The sequence below is a fragment of the Petaurus breviceps genome, unplaced genomic scaffold, assembly GCF_028583685.1.
Source record: "Petaurus breviceps papuanus isolate PSGF00001 unplaced genomic scaffold, PetGlider_PUasm1.0 37, whole genome shotgun sequence".
In the NCBI taxonomy this organism is placed as follows: domain Eukaryota; kingdom Metazoa; phylum Chordata; class Mammalia; order Diprotodontia; family Petauridae; genus Petaurus; species Petaurus breviceps.
The window spans coordinates 66,744,469-66,759,981 of record NW_027186296.1 but is presented as its reverse complement, the minus strand read 5'-3'; the positions used below and the strand labels follow the sequence as shown (position 1 = coordinate 66,759,981).

Below are 15,513 nucleotides of genomic sequence, written 5' to 3'. Positions count from 1 at the left end.
ACATAAATAATTGTAATGCAAATTGCAATGTGCTAAGTGTTTAGGAAAGGTAAACCTTGGTAGGAAAGCAAGGATAGATCATTTCTAGATTTTTGATAAGGGGAAGTTAAATAAGGGAAACCTTCACAGATGAGGTGTTCTATGAATTAAGACATTGGCAAATGAGAAATGTTTCATCAGACAGAGATACAGAGGACAGAGACCAGTAATGTGGGGGAAGCAGCACAGGGTGGTAGTAGAAAGAACAATGGACATGGAGTTAGGAAAGAGCCACGTTTCAATCCAACCTCCAGTATTTAGTAGTTGTGGGACCATGACCATTTAACTTTCATAAGCCTCAGTATCCTCATCTGTAAAAATTGGTATGATCATACTTACGGAGAGAAAAGGGCCAACCTTGGACTCAGAGACCTAGATTCAGGTTCCTCCTCTAGGATGTCCCAGCTGTTTCACCAGTGGCAAGTCAATAAACCTCTAAGGATCCTGGGCAACTCTCAAAGTTTGCTGATCTGCATTGGTGGGCAGGAGTTTCCACCCTGATGTAATCATACATCTCGATCCCTTTCCTTCCCTAATAACAATAGTCTTTACCTACACGCCTCATAGGTTTGCTGAGACTATCAAATGAAATAATCAAGTGATTTTATAAACCTTAAAGTGCCATATAAATATCAGTTATCAGGCAGTCTGTAATAATCCAACAAGAGGCAATGAAAGCTTCAACTTAAGTTGTGGTAGTAGGAACATGGAGACACTGTAGAGCCTTAACAGGAACTGGAAGCTATTGGGATGGGTAGAGAGGATGAGGGGAAGGTGGAGTCAGTCCAAGTCAAAGATGATGCTCAGGTTTCCAGTCTGGTGATGATGGGAAGAAATGGTGGTAGTTTTAAACAGAAACTAAAGCTCAGGAAAGGGTGGGTCTGGCAGGGGCAAGATGGCAAACCCAGTTAGGACACACTAAGTTGGAAGTACATCCCCTAGGCCCAGAAAGCTGACTCAGCACTACAGTTCTGAAGGATAATGAGTTGCATTTGCATTGCGGCAAGATCCTTGAATTTGGAAATTGGAATCCTCAAGCAAGGCTGTCTAAAAGACCTGGTTACTGAGCAGAGGTAAATGTGCAAACACAAACAGTTGGTGGAAGGCGGATCAGAATGGATGGTAATGCTATTCACATTCATTTCTCATAAACCATCCATTTAATAATCCATTCTAGAATTCTGCTGGGATCAAGATCAGCAAACTACAGTTTGTACAGAAGATAGGAAAAAGTGAAAATAAGAATTGGGCCTTGAACAAGAAGAGTTAGCATTCAAATGAATGAATGATACAAACAACTATAATGTGTGAGGCATCATGCTAAGCCCTAGGGATAGAAAAGGCAAGAAATTCCCTGCTCTTGAGAAGCTTATATTCTAAGAAGGGAAGACAACATATATAGGGCATAGTGGCCACAGAAGGGTGTTCTGGTCTACAGTCACAGGGATTGTGAAGGAATGGCAAAAGCAAAGCAGGAGAACCTGACAAATCTTCACCATGGCCAATGAAGCACAGCCAATAATAGACCTAAAGCAAGCTTTCAAAACTCCAATGGTCTATTCTATGGGCTCACATTTAGAGCTGAAAGGGACCTTTGAGATCGTCTAGTCCAACCCTCTCATTTTACAGATAAGGAAACTGAGGCTCAAAGATGTTAAGTGATTTGCCCATGGTCACACAGCTAAGAAGGGTAAGAGGTAGAACTGGAATACAGGTCTTTCCTGGCTCCAAATCCAGCACTTTAATCACTCTGCATCCTGCCTATTGCATCCTGGTGGCACCCTGTAATGTTTTGGTTGCTCCAAAAAGCACCCTGGATATATGATATCATGCTTTTCCAGTTTTTTTTAGTCTTTTTTTTAAGGGAAGGGAAGAGAGAAAAGGTAGGTCAGCTGGTGAATGTATGCATGTATGCATAGGCAAAGAAAGAGGTAAGTGGAGAGATAGCTAGAGAGACCAAAAGGTCTGGGAGAGAACAGCACTCTTAGTGTCTTGGTCAGTTAGCAGAAATCATGGAAAACAGAAGTCTATTCAACCAATACAGAACGAGGAGACAAAAGCCATTTCAAAATTTATGCTGGAACCCAGCTGCAAGAAGTAACTGAGAATTTCCATATTAATGTAACTAGAGAAGACTAACTAGCAAAAGCCTTAAGAGTCTGCAAAGACTTTTCTTTATTTCTAATAAAATTAAAGTACCATTCATTAGTAATTATGAGAAGTGCCAACAATATTCTCAAAGGATAACAATTTTTCCTAACTAATACCACTCAGCCATGTGAGGTTGGAAGGACCACAAGAATAGCAGCTTATAAGAGGAAGAAAAAAAATTCAGCTACTGCCACCATCCCCCCCAGTGCAACTCATTAGTTCCTGAAATCAGCTTCCATCCCATCCATCACTGGTAAAATGTATTTGTTTTTTATCTGTTCCCCAGATGTCAAGATCAGCACATCAGTATGGGAGAACAACTATTTAATGATGACCATATTTATGTTAATTTAAGCTTCTTTTATGTAGCATTTCAAGTGGGAGTTGGCTGAATGGAAGCTACAGAGTGTCTACTCATTATCTTTAATCCAAAGCAATCCAGACCCTACTCAGAAAAAAACAAGAATCCCTTTTTGTCTACAGTCCACTAGCCAAGAGCCCTATCTGTCCCAAAATCTCTGTAATCTTGTTTTACCTTGAGAACTCTGCCTGTTATTTTGGATCCCAGGCTTTCCCTCTTGTTGGGAATTCTAGGTGTACTGCCATAAAACATTTCAACTTCTATCTGTTGGCTCTTCTTTAGATGCTGAAGGAGAACCAGAAAAAAACAGATAATCACAATTAAAAAACAGAAAAGTCTGATAGATGAGATAGTAATGGGCGATTAATTGAGGGGCAGGCCTGAAAATGAGGCTGACAGATAAATCATTTTTTTAAGTGATTACTATGTGCCAAATACTGTGACTGTGCTCATTTTTTAAAAATAATCTGAGGGGCAGCCAGGTGGCTCAGCTAGTAAGAGCACCAGCTCCAGTGTCGGGATGACCTGGGGATCAAATCTGGGCTCAGATACTTGGCACCACACCCAGAAATAACTGGCTGTGTAACCTTGAGCAAGTTACGTAACCCCAATTGCTTTAAAATAATAATAATAATAATAATAATCTGGTATACGTAGTAAATCTTTTGTTTTTTTTAAGCAATTGGGGTTAAGTAACTTGCTCAAGTTTACACGGCCAGTTATTTCTGGGTGAGGTGCTGAGTGTCTGAGCCTGGGATTCGAACTCCAGATCATCCCAACACTGGAGCTGGTGCTCTTACTTGCTGAGCCACCTGGCCGCCCCTAATAGTAAATCTTTTTGCAGAAGCAAAGAACTAGAAACAATATACATGCCTATTGATTAGGGAATGGCTAAACAAATTGTGGTACATTAATTCAATGGAATATTACAGTGTGTTGTGAGAAATGATAAATATGAGGAAAACAGAAAAGCATGAAAGATGTATACAAACTGATGCAACATGATATAAGCACAAAGATGACAATAATATACACAATATCTTCAACAATGTAAATGGGACAACAAAGCAATCAAAACTGAATGCTACAATGTTACAAACAAGGTTGGCCTTAAAGAGGAACTACTGTGTTTCCCCGATAATAAGACACTGTCTTATTATTTTTTTGGACAGAAAAACACCAGAGGGCTTATTTTCAGGGGAGGGCTCATTTTAATGAACATTGACAGCAATTTTAATAAACAGGTAAATGTGAACAAAAAAATGTACCTTTATTAAAAAAGCAAAGCACTGGGAAAAAAGGATTGTGCCGTTCTGGCGGTGGCAGCGGGGTGGGGGGGCGGGGGGGGGCGGGGTGGGTTGGAGGGGGGGGGGGGGGACGGTGCATACAGAGGGTACCGTAATGTAGCATGTAGCACAGGGGATCACCTTCACTACAGTAGCAATCTCAATAGGGCTTATTTTCGGGGGAGGGCTTATTTTAGAGGAACCTTACACAGTAAGGGGAGGGCTTATTTTCGGGATAGGTCTTATTATCGGGGAAACACGGTATGAAAGGGAGCCTTGCTCTACTTCTTTGCAAAGGTGAGGCACAATGGTGTGTAATATTGCATATAATATCAGATTTTTTTCAGTATGTGGGTTAGTTTTGTTGAACTGTTTTTCCCCCCTCATGTTTATTCTTTGTTATAGAGAGTTTAGGGGAAGTGAGGAATATACTGGGCAATGAAGGTGATAAAAAACCAAAATATTGTAATAAAAATTTATTATAAAAGGAAAAATCTGGTGTTACATCCTCAGGACAAAAAGAAACAACAACTGAAGGTAAAGTGCAGACCTGGGCTGGTTTCTTATCACCCATAATCCCTAACAAAAATATTATAATACACTTCATTATTTAAAAAAACTTTACTGGTTTTCTTCTTTCCCTTTCTTTATGCAGACTTACTCTCTCCTGCTTTGTTTTCTCTTTTTCCAAACGATGCATCTCCCACTGCTCCATCACATACTCCATGAATTTCTGCCCATTCACCACAAAGTCCTTTGAATATTCTTGTTCCCACAGTTCAATTTGTGCTTTCAACTCCTCTTCCAGCTGGGGCCAAAAAAAAAAAAAGGGGGGGGGGAGGTTACTGTCCTCAACCCTTTTGTCACAATGAAAATCTCTTCAAAAGAAAACTTCTGTTCAGGAGCAACTCTGTGGTATCTCTAACAGGAACATGTTAGCAAAGGATGTGCCTGTCATTGACTGGAATGTTCGGATAATAAAAATCCTAAAGGCCTGGTTCATTCACAGCACACTGAGAAGGAAGGAAAACCCACAACCCTTCACTTCTTCTAAGAAGTTCCTGCTTGGGAGACCCATGGTGCTATAGCACCCATTATATTTTAATCTCATGAAACTGAAGTGCACTTTGAGACTTAAAATGTGGCTAGAGATACATGGGCTAGTTCTAAGGATTTAAGGAGCATAGATTTTTTTAAAAAAAGAGGGACTAGGAAAATTTTAAAACTAAAAACTGTATCTTAACATCTGCCCCCCAAAAGTGTACATAACTATTTTTGATATATGCATAATTTCACAATTAATATTCTGGAGGGGAAAATGTCACCACAATAAAAATTCACTGGCTGAGCCTCTGTACTCATTATACATCCCAGCCTCAAATCTCTCTCTACTGCAGTCCATCCTCCACTTCTCTATCAAACTTTTCTTTAAGTATGAAATCTCATCAGGTCACTCTCCACTATTTAATCAATTCTATTACCTCCAGGATAAAATAAAAAATCTTCTGTTCGGTTTTTAAAGCTCTTTATAATCTTGCCCCTTCCTAACTTTCCAAACTTTCTGTGCCTTATTTTCCTCCCCACATATTCAATGATCCAGTGACACTTGCTACTCCTCACACAAGACATTCCACCTTGCACCATTGGCCATGCCCTATACCTGGAATGCACGCTCTCTCTCTCTCTCTCTCTCTCTCTCTCTCCTTCCTGCCTTTGCTGGGCTTCCTTCAAGTCTCAACTAAAATCCCATTTTTTGCAAAAAGCTGTCTTCCTTAATGTTCATTAACTTCCCTCTTCAATTACCTGCAAATTATCCTAAATAGATCTCATTTTATGCAAATAGTTTGCAGATGGTCTCCTCCATTAGACCTTGAGATACTGCTCTGAAATCCAACTGATGACAAAAAGCCTTGATATGAGTTGTTTATGTAAATTAGATAAGAACCAGTAAACCCAAGGCTCTCACAAAGCTAAGGAGGCTTGTCCCTGAGCTACAAAGAGACATACATCACAGGCTCCAAACGTTCATCAACATTACCAGATTAGTATATAGAAGACAGTTACAGAGCAAAACCTTCGGGTGTTATGATTTTCTGGAATTATGGGTCAACCAGTCAAAGAAATGATACTACCTTAAGGAAAGTTTTTTGGAGCTTGCCTCTTTGTTTTTCCTCCTTCAAGAGGTTTCCACCACGGTTAGTAAAACGAGTTGGATCTGAAGCTTTTCTCTGTGGAAACAATTATGCTTCAATTAGAGTCAGCATTCAACCTTTAAGTCTCAGCATAACTAGTTCATTCCTTAGAAGTCCCTTAATCTCAAAGAACTACACATAGAAGGAGCTAGAAAGGAAGCTTTAAAGGTTGACGCTTCCTCCCCATAAGATTAAGTTATGATAAAAATTAAGCCCAGTATTAAAAAAGAATAAACCAAAATTGAAAAGACATTTCAAAGTCTGATAGGCTGACAAGCTGGAGAAATGACAGAGGTAAGGATGATGATCCCCCTTTTCTGATTACTTTGCTTAAATTATGTCAACCCCAGAGGTGCTGAGTTGACCTCCCAATCCTGGAATGCTCTCCTCCCTCACTTCTGCCTCAGACACCCTAGCTTCCCTCAATATTCAGTTCCAAGGTCACCTTCTGAAGGTCTTCCTTGGTGCCCCCCCACTGCTAGTGACTTCCCTACTAAGGTTACTTAGCATTTAGTCTGCATATGATTAAATATTTCTATGGCTCTCCCACTAAAATGTAAGCTCCCTAATGGCAGGGACAATTAGGATTTTTGTGGGGAGGGGAGTTTTGGCTTTCTTTGTATCACCAGATCTTGGCACAGCGTTTGACACATAATTAATGCTTCCTGATTGTCCATTTGTCTCTGATTTTCAAATCCCAACAAGAGATGGGAGGTAGGAAAGATTGAGATTATCTCTCCACACTAAAGCTATACTATCTAAAAAGAAATCCATATGGATCCCAAACTAAAACTGATACACAGGCAGTTTTATAAGATTTCAGGGGGTGGAGGAAGCAGTTTATGAAAATTAGGAGACTTAGGTGGCAAAGTCAAGTGCCCTAAGAAAATTTTTCTGGCTACTATTACTACCATTACAGTAAGACACATAACTAGCTAGGATCAAGCTAAGATATCTTTTTTTTTTTTTAAGCAATTGGGGTTAAGTAACTTGCTCAAGGTTACACGGCCAGGTGTTTCTGGGTGGGTGCTAAGTTTCTGAGCCCGGATTCGATCCCCAGGTCATCCCAACACTGGAGCCGGTGCTCTTACTCGCTGTGCTACCTGGCCACCCCTGCTAAGATATCTTACTATACCTTCAGTCATTAACTTGTTAGCAATAGGAGAATGTCCAGCTCAAGCTTTATTACCTCTGTTTACTTAAGATAAGGATGTCAAGTAACTAGCTATCACTTCTATGTTAACAGTCAGTCTGCAAAGTCTAGCTATATTCCCCAGCATTTACTGACTAGTTTATTATTTAACCTGATATAAATCTTCCCCTTCTGCTAGCTATTTTTTGATGTGTAAATCTTTGCTTCTACCTTCTGTGAAATTCTATTGTACTCTTCCACTATGTGATTAAGACTTTTATAAGGCTGCTGAAACTGCTGCTCAGGGCCCACTGGTTTTTATATACTGTGGGGCTAAGCTCTGAGCATATTATAAACCAGTATCTATATGTTTCTGCATGTTGGTATGATTGACAGAAATACCTATCAACAAATCCTTGGACAATTCACAAGTTTCAGAAATCTTGTATTGCTAAATTCATATAACCGTGCATAAGGCAATCTGACATATTTGGCATGGTAGACAGAAAGCTGCCAACAGAGGCAGAAAGATCTGGAGTTCAAGTACTGCCTGTCACATACTGGCTGCCTGATTCTGGACAATTAACTTAACCTCTCAACTCCTAACTCTCCAAGACTTTAAGCTGCAGGGAAGGGGTCGACCTGCTTTATTAGAGGGAGTTTCTTCATCTAGGAATCCCAATGAAAGCCCTGATCCATTATTCATTCCTATTTTTTCAGCTGCCTTTCCTCTTGCCTTCCTCTTGTTCTGCAAATACCTCAAACTCCAAGAAGAGTTTCCAGTTTTCTTCCCACTTCTGGACACCTTCAAACAGCTCTCTGTGCACCGCGTAGTAATGTTTCAACTGCACCACCTCAGTATCGTGGAGCTGGAGCAAAGTCTCCGAGTAGTCTTCTGCATGACAGTCAGGGTTCAACAGAAGAGAGAAGAAAAAAGCCCAAATTTGCCCCCATTAATATTTCAATGCCCCTAAATAGTCATGACCCCATTTCCTACATCCCCTCACTTTTCTACTCAGCCTTTAATGCAAGTCTGATGAGAAAGAATATATTCTTATTTTTCAAAGATTCATTTTCTATAATATAAAATTTAGATTTTTGTTCATTTTTTAAAAATGAAGTATTTTTAGACTATTCTTAAAGTCACCTTAATTGTTCTCACCATATGGCTTCTTAAAGGACAGAAAGACTTTAGAAAAGCACAGACACAGAAAGACATGAGGAAAAAGGCAGTAACACAAGATGCACACAGATTTTCATAGAGCAACATCACCATCTTTAGCCCAGGGAGTAGATTACTACTAATGACTTTAAAGTCTTGTTGTATTTATGTAAGTATGGGACATAAATGAGGATGTTGTCCCTTGGTGCTTTTCCAGTCTCAGATTCTACACACAGGCTCCATGACATCTCTCCTCTTTTCCGATCTATCTTTCAGACAGCTGCCAAAATAATCTTCTTAATGCACAGGTCTGATTCTATCAGTCCAAAGCCTCCAAACCTCCACTGGCTCTTTACTATCTAAAAGATAAAACACAAACTCTTCAGCCTAGAATTTAAGTACCTGTCCATTTTGGCTCCAATTTACTTTTGCTGTCTCATTTCATCATTTCTTTTCGTGAATCTTACAGTCCAGATAAACTAGATTGCCGGATGTTCCCCAGTCTTACCCTGAACTCTCCTGCCTCTCTACATCTGTGTAAGTGGTTTCCCATCACCGAAATGCATTTCTTCCTCATGTCCACCTACTTAAATGCTTCCCTTTTGTCAAGGTTTAGCTCTGATGCCATGTCCTTCATGATTCCTTTCCCAATTCCCCAGCTAACAATGTGATTCTCTCCTCTTTTCAAATATTCCTAGATCACTTCAGATATCTCCTTTTACCCTATCATAGTGGACAGAGCACTGGACTTGGAGTCAGAAAGACCTGAATTCAAATTCTACACCCAAGACTTACTAGCTATGTATCTCTAAGCAAGTCATTTAAGCTCTCTCAGATTAAATTCATCTGTAAAATGGGAATAATAATAGAACCTGCCTTACAGGGTTGTATGAGATAAATATATCTTTATATATATGTATATATATATATATATATATAAAATAAGATTTACAAACCTTAAAGCTTTATATAAAGTTACCTATTATTATTATTTCCCTTCCCACAGTTGTCAGTATACATGACATGTTCCATGAATAGACAGGCATAGGGTAATACTTCTATAATTTCCCTTGGAAAGTCAATTTAGTCAGCTTCAACTATAATCCATATCTGGATGACTTTCAGATTTATATTCAATTTCACGCAAATATTTATTAAGTACCAACTATATGCAATGAACTATGCTAGGCAGTGGGAATGAAAAAGCCCCTTTTCTCAAGCCACTTGCAATCTACCAACTCAAGTTCTAATCTCGTATCTACATTTGCCTACTAGGACATCTCCATTTCCATGTCCTGCCATCATAGCTGATTTAGGACCATTCAGAACAGAACTTCTTTCCTACTAGAAACAAACCCCTCCTACTTGCATCTTTTTAAAAATGTCTATCAATGACAACACCCAGGCTCAAAACCTCAAAGAAATTTTTACCTCCTTCCTCTCAGTTAGCTGTCAAATCCTACTAATTATTCCTCTGAAATGTCTCTTGTAGCCATCACTTCCTTTCCATTTTTATTGCCACCATCCTAGGCTAGCTCCTCTTAACCTCTTAAACTTTGACTAATTACTTAACAATTACTGTAACCCAGTAGGCCTGCCCCTATCTTTACCACTTCCCAACTATCCTCTCATCAGATTGTAAGAATAATAACTAATAGAATTTCTGGGTCATGTGAGCAACAAGATAGTAGACTAGACATTTTCTCTCATCTTCATGACCTCTTAAATGCCAAAATAGAAATTATGTACCAAAGATAAACAACTTCCACTGTTTCCATGGTCTAAGACACACAGAATCCCCCCAAAAAAGGTAAAAAAAATCCTCCCAGGCTCAGGAACTGACACCCATTGACCCGGAGCTCACTCAACACCCTATTCCTAGCTCCCATGCTACCAGCACTAGCAGACCCAAGAACTTGACACAAGCTTGCATCAAAATCTACCCCAACACCAGTGTAGCAAAGTTCTGAACTGCTGGTGCCAGGCCAGAGAACTAAAGAACAAAAGGAGTGGGAAAGATTACAAAGACAAGACACTGTATTTGTGGAGAGCTATACAGCACTGTACAATAAGCCTGAGAGAAAAAGCGTAGCATCCACCTAAGGCTGATTCTGACCAAAAGTCACTTATGGTAGAAACCTAGGCTGGTAAACAAATGAAATCCCCATTTGTGGGAGGAATCTGAGATGCTTTGAAATCCAATCCCCAAGGAAACCACAGTTAGAGGGGAAGGAATCAGAAGTGAATGGTAAGTAAAATAAGGTGGGGGATGGGGGGACAGGACAGAAAGTATCAAAGATTTCAAGAAGAAAAAAACTCAAAGACCTTGTACATAAACAGATAAATTAACAAGAAAAACAATAACAACAGAAGGAAATATGGCCTCTGGATCTAGTAAATGAGTTCTAGCATCTAAGAATAAATTATGCATAATGAAGGAAAATGATTAAACATTTGATGAAACAAGAGGACCAGGTCGAACTCGAGGTAAATATGGAACCATAAGAGGCTGTTTCTTAGTGGTTTAAAAGAGAAATGAGAATTATAGAGTAGAATTTATGTACTACACAACAAAAATAATGAGAAGAATAGAAAAACTTGAATCTGTGAAAAAACAAAGGAGAGAACACAGATTGGGAATAAAAAGACACAAAACTGAAAGACAACCTGGAAGAAAAAAAGCAAAAAAACAATAAAAAATTTAAAAATATGTTCACTATACAAGCAAAACATACTATTATCTTTGCAGATAGGATGCACAGAGGCAACCTTAAGCACCAAAGATCTCCCAGAAAAACACAAAAGATAAAAAACTTTAATTTTAAGGAAAAATAGAAGAGAACTACCCAGAACTTCTAAACATAGAAAATGAAATTCCAATTGAAAGAATTCATAGATTGCCTCCAGAAAAAAAACGAATGCTGCAAACTCCAAGATCCCATGGTTAAATATAACAATTCAGTTCAGAAACAAGTTCCTTCCCATCAGAAGGAAGACCTTCAAATACAAAGGAAAGGACAGTCACACAATGCAAGACTTTTCTGTGTCCACTAGAAGAAGGGAATGGAATAATGTATTCCAAAGAGCCATGGAGCTCAGGATGCAGCCCAGGGTGACCTGTCCTAAAAATCTGAGCTTAACTTTACAGAACAAAACTCTCTCCTTTTCTCTCTCCCTCAACCTACAAATATGCTTCAGAGCTCTGTCCTTGGCCAGTCCCAGAAGGTATAATTATTTTTTAAAAACTCTATAGATGGCATCAATCCAAAAGTGTGTCCCCAAGCAAATCACCTGACCTCTCAGTGCTTGCTAAGAGTATAGGTGGCAGAAAACATGCCAACCTACCTTGGTAAAAGGAGTTTTGTCACCTGGGATTCTATATATCAATGAAATTACAGGTCCAGTCCTCATCCCTTGGGCATTTTATTTAGTCCTAGATATCCATAATTTTAAAAGTCCTGACAAAACAGAGTTTATCCAGGAGGACCAGACCGTGATGGGGATCCAGTAACTATCTCATAGAAGGAATGGCTCACATACAAAATATGATTCACATTTATCTCTGTGGCATGTGAATGGCCTTAAATTCCAGTCTGAAATGAGAGAGTTGGGACAGGTAGGTGGAGCAGTGAATAGAGGACCAGCCCTGCAGTCAGGAAGACCTGAGTTCAAATCCGGCCTCAGACACTTAATACTTACTAGCCGTGTGACATTGGGCAAGTCACTTAACCCCAAATGCCCTGCCTTCCCTCTTCCTAAATAAATAAATCAATGAATAAATAAATAAAATGAGACAGTTAAGGACAGAGAAGATTGGAAAAAGCTGTCAGGTCTCCTCTTAAGTAACTGAAAGGCTATTATACAAATGAAGGACCAGGTTTGTTCGATTCTCTTTCAGAGGACATAACTAGGACCAGCAGGAAAGAAAGAGATTTTAGCTTAAGAGAAGAAATGACTCTCAGACAGACATCTGCTGATACAACAGATCACCTTATAGGGCAGAGAACTTCCCATTATTGAAAATATTCACAAAACCCCACTGCTGGAAGGGACCTCAGAAGTCACCTACTGCTACCAACAATCTGGTAAGCATTTCCTCTATGGCAAAATCCCTGACAAGGGCTCATCCCACCTCTACCTGAAGACCTTCAGCAAGGGGGAACAAAGCTCCCTGGGCATTCCATTCTACTTCTGGATGCTTTGTTCCTTCAGAGATTCTTCCTCACCCTGAGCCAAAACAATCCTCTCCGTAGCTTCTGGGACCAAGCAGAGCAAGTCCAATACTTTTTTCCACAATCACAATTCTCCAAATATTTGAAGACCTATCATGTTTCCTGTGTTCCCCTCCCACAAAAGTCTGCTCATACCCAGGTTAAAGATCCCAAATTCCTTTAAATAATCATTGCTACAGCATTATCTCCAATTCCTTTACAATCCCGTTGATCCTTGTTTACTTGTTTAGTTATGGATCATTTTATAAAATGTGGCACCCAGAGCTAGTCCCAATAGTACAGACTGATTTAAGAGGCAGTGTGGTATTATGTATGGTGAGCTGATGTCAGTAAGACCTGCTTACAAATTCTGCCTCTGATGAATCCTGGCTTTGGGATGCAGTCACTAAATCTGTTAGTACTCTGGGCATCTAAGATTATAAAATATAAGTAGGAACCAATCTGCCTAGGTAGGGCGCATTTCCTCACTGGAAGTTCCCAACACTAGTGAAACCAAAGGTCTAGGAACCCCTTTTCTCCCTCCCCACCCCTCCAAAAATAAATCACTTCCTTCATATTTCAGGTCAACTTCACTTCATATTAGCTTTTTCTGGCTACCGCATCACATTGCTGCCTCATACTGAGCAACCTATCACTTAACCCGAGCCTCATTTGTCCTCATCTATAAAATAAGAAGGCCAAATTAAATTATCTTCAAAGTCCCTTCCAACTCTAAGTCTGTGACCCCACAAACTAGAAAAGGCAGACTGTGTCTGATCTCCTCATGTATATACTTGTTACACAAATGAATGAAAATAGGATAACACAAAGAGAGTGAACAGAAAGGTTCATCTACGGAGCTGTGTTGACATCTCCTATACCAACCATCAAAGTAGGGACCAAAGGCTTCTCTCTGCTCCTGGCTGTAGAAGCACTTTTCCCAGTATAGAGCCAGCTCTTCTCTGACAGCTTCAATCACCTTTTTCAGGTTCTGAACCTTCAGCTCTTCCAAACGATCTGCTTCTGACTGAAGCTGCCGAAAGTGGAAGGAAGCATCAAAAAGAGTTTGTTTTTCTTTTCTTTGTTTAATTTATGGAAGAAAAATATTTCCATGACATAGTATAATAAAAAAGATGATCACACATGAAACTGCAAATCTATCGTGTATACCTTGCTATTCCTTTTAAATGTAATAAAGTTATTGTGTAAATTTCTTTTTTTCCTTTTTTGTCCTTCCCTCCCTCAGAGATGGCTACCACTGGATAACACATAGGTATATATATATGTAAAATTATTCTATATTTACTCCTATTTATTGGCTCTATCTCTGGATGAAGATAGCATCTTTCTTCATATGACCTTTATAATTAATCTGGGTATTTATGGTAGTCAAAATGAATTATTTGCTCAGTCATTCCTTTTTTTTTTTCTTTTTGGAGGGCAGTTGGGGTTAAGTGACTTGCCCAAGGTCACAGGGCTAGTTTTGTGTTAAGTGTCTGAGGCTGGATTTGAACTCAGGTCCTCCTGACCCCAGGGCCAGTACTCTATTCACTGCACCACCTAGCCGCCCCCAAAGTCATTCTTAAAACAATATTGCTGTTACTGTATACAATGTTCTCTTGCTCATTTTTCTCATTATTTCATGCAAGTCTTTCCATGTTTTTCTTTTTTCTTTTTTTTTTTTTTTAAAGCAATAGGGGTTAAGTAACTTGCTCAAGGTTACACGGCCAGGTGTTTCTGGGTGGGTGCTAAGTGTCTGAGCCTGGGATTTGATCTCCAGGTCTTCTCAACACTGGAGCCGGTGCTCTTACTCGCTGTGCTACCTGGCCGCCCCCCATGTTTTTCTAAGATCATTAAGCTCATCATTACTTACAGCACAATAGTATTCCATAACGATCTTATATTGAATATTCCACATTTCTTTTCTCCTTTTTTTTTTTTTTTGCTTTTGGAGGACAATTGGGGTTAAATGACTTGCCCAAGGTCACATGGCTAGTTTTTTGTGTTAAGTATCTGAGACTGGATTTGAACTCAAGTCCTCCTGACTCCAGGGCCAGTGCTCTATTCACTGTGCCACCTAGCCACCCCTCTTTTCTCCTTTTAATGGGCCAGATAGAGGGCCTTAGTTTAGGGCACTAAGAAAGAATTTTCTTTCCTATGGGATGGATATTGTGCATATCAGCTTATTAACGAACAGGGCAGGACACACAGTAATGAATCATTAGGCCATTTTTCAAAATGCTAACTACTCAAATTCTTGTTCCATGATGGTTTCCAAGAATAAAAACCATAGAAGAGATTCCTAGCAAAAGAAGTCTTGCAAACTGAATTTAAAAAAACAGGCCTATTTAAAATAGCTTGCAAAGGAAATGTTTTATAAAAGACAATCATTAAAGACTCCAACTGCTGGCCCAGTCAATCAATATACAAGCAATATCAAGCCCTACTTTATGCCAGGTTCTATCAAAGACAAAAATGAAACAGTTCCTGCCCTCAGGAAGCTTATATCTATCAGGGGAAATGGGATATACATGAATAATCATACACAAAATAACCAGAAAGCAATGAGGGTGGGGAGAAAATACCAATAGCTGGGTGAAATCAGGAAAGACTTTGGGTAGAAGGCAGCACCTATGTCAAATTTTGAAGGAAACTAGGGAGGTAAAGTGAGAGAGGGAATTCCAGGGATGGGAGGAAGCAAGTTTCAAGAAGTGGCCCATGAATGAAAAGCCACTGTCTCCCAGCCAGTGCTTTTAATGCCTACTGTGTTTCCTTACCGCTATTCTCCTCTTGGGTATTGACCCAGTCATGAATGTAGCCAGGACTTCTCTCTCCTCATAAGGAACTTGTAACTTGTCCCAGAGCTTTTGGATTTGAGAATGTAGTTCTTCACACACAATCTCATTCTCAGTTCTCAGCACCTCTAACTGGGAAGGAAAGAAGGAAGGAAGGAAAGAAGGAAGGAAGGAAGGAAGGAAG

General features: G+C 39.5%; 1 protein-coding gene across 3 annotated transcripts in view; it reads right to left on the bottom strand.

Annotated features, from left to right (window-relative positions):
• Positions 1 to 15,513, bottom strand: part of LOC138169303 (protein regulator of cytokinesis 1-like) — a 67,991-nt gene that overhangs the window by 39,194 nt on the left and 13,284 nt on the right. For all 3 annotated transcript variants that reach the window (XM_069098657.1, XM_069098656.1, XM_069098655.1), the window contains exons 6-11: positions 15,312 to 15,461; positions 13,420 to 13,567; positions 7,920 to 8,056; positions 5,970 to 6,065; positions 4,499 to 4,645; positions 2,726 to 2,836 (exon numbers count right to left, since the gene is read on the bottom strand). In XM_069098657.1, coding sequence (XP_068954758.1) covers positions 2,726 to 2,836; positions 4,499 to 4,645; positions 5,970 to 6,065; positions 7,920 to 8,056; positions 13,420 to 13,567; positions 15,312 to 15,461 — 789 coding nt within the window. The remainder of the gene's footprint in view (positions 1 to 2,725; positions 2,837 to 4,498; positions 4,646 to 5,969; positions 6,066 to 7,919; positions 8,057 to 13,419; positions 13,568 to 15,311; positions 15,462 to 15,513) is intronic.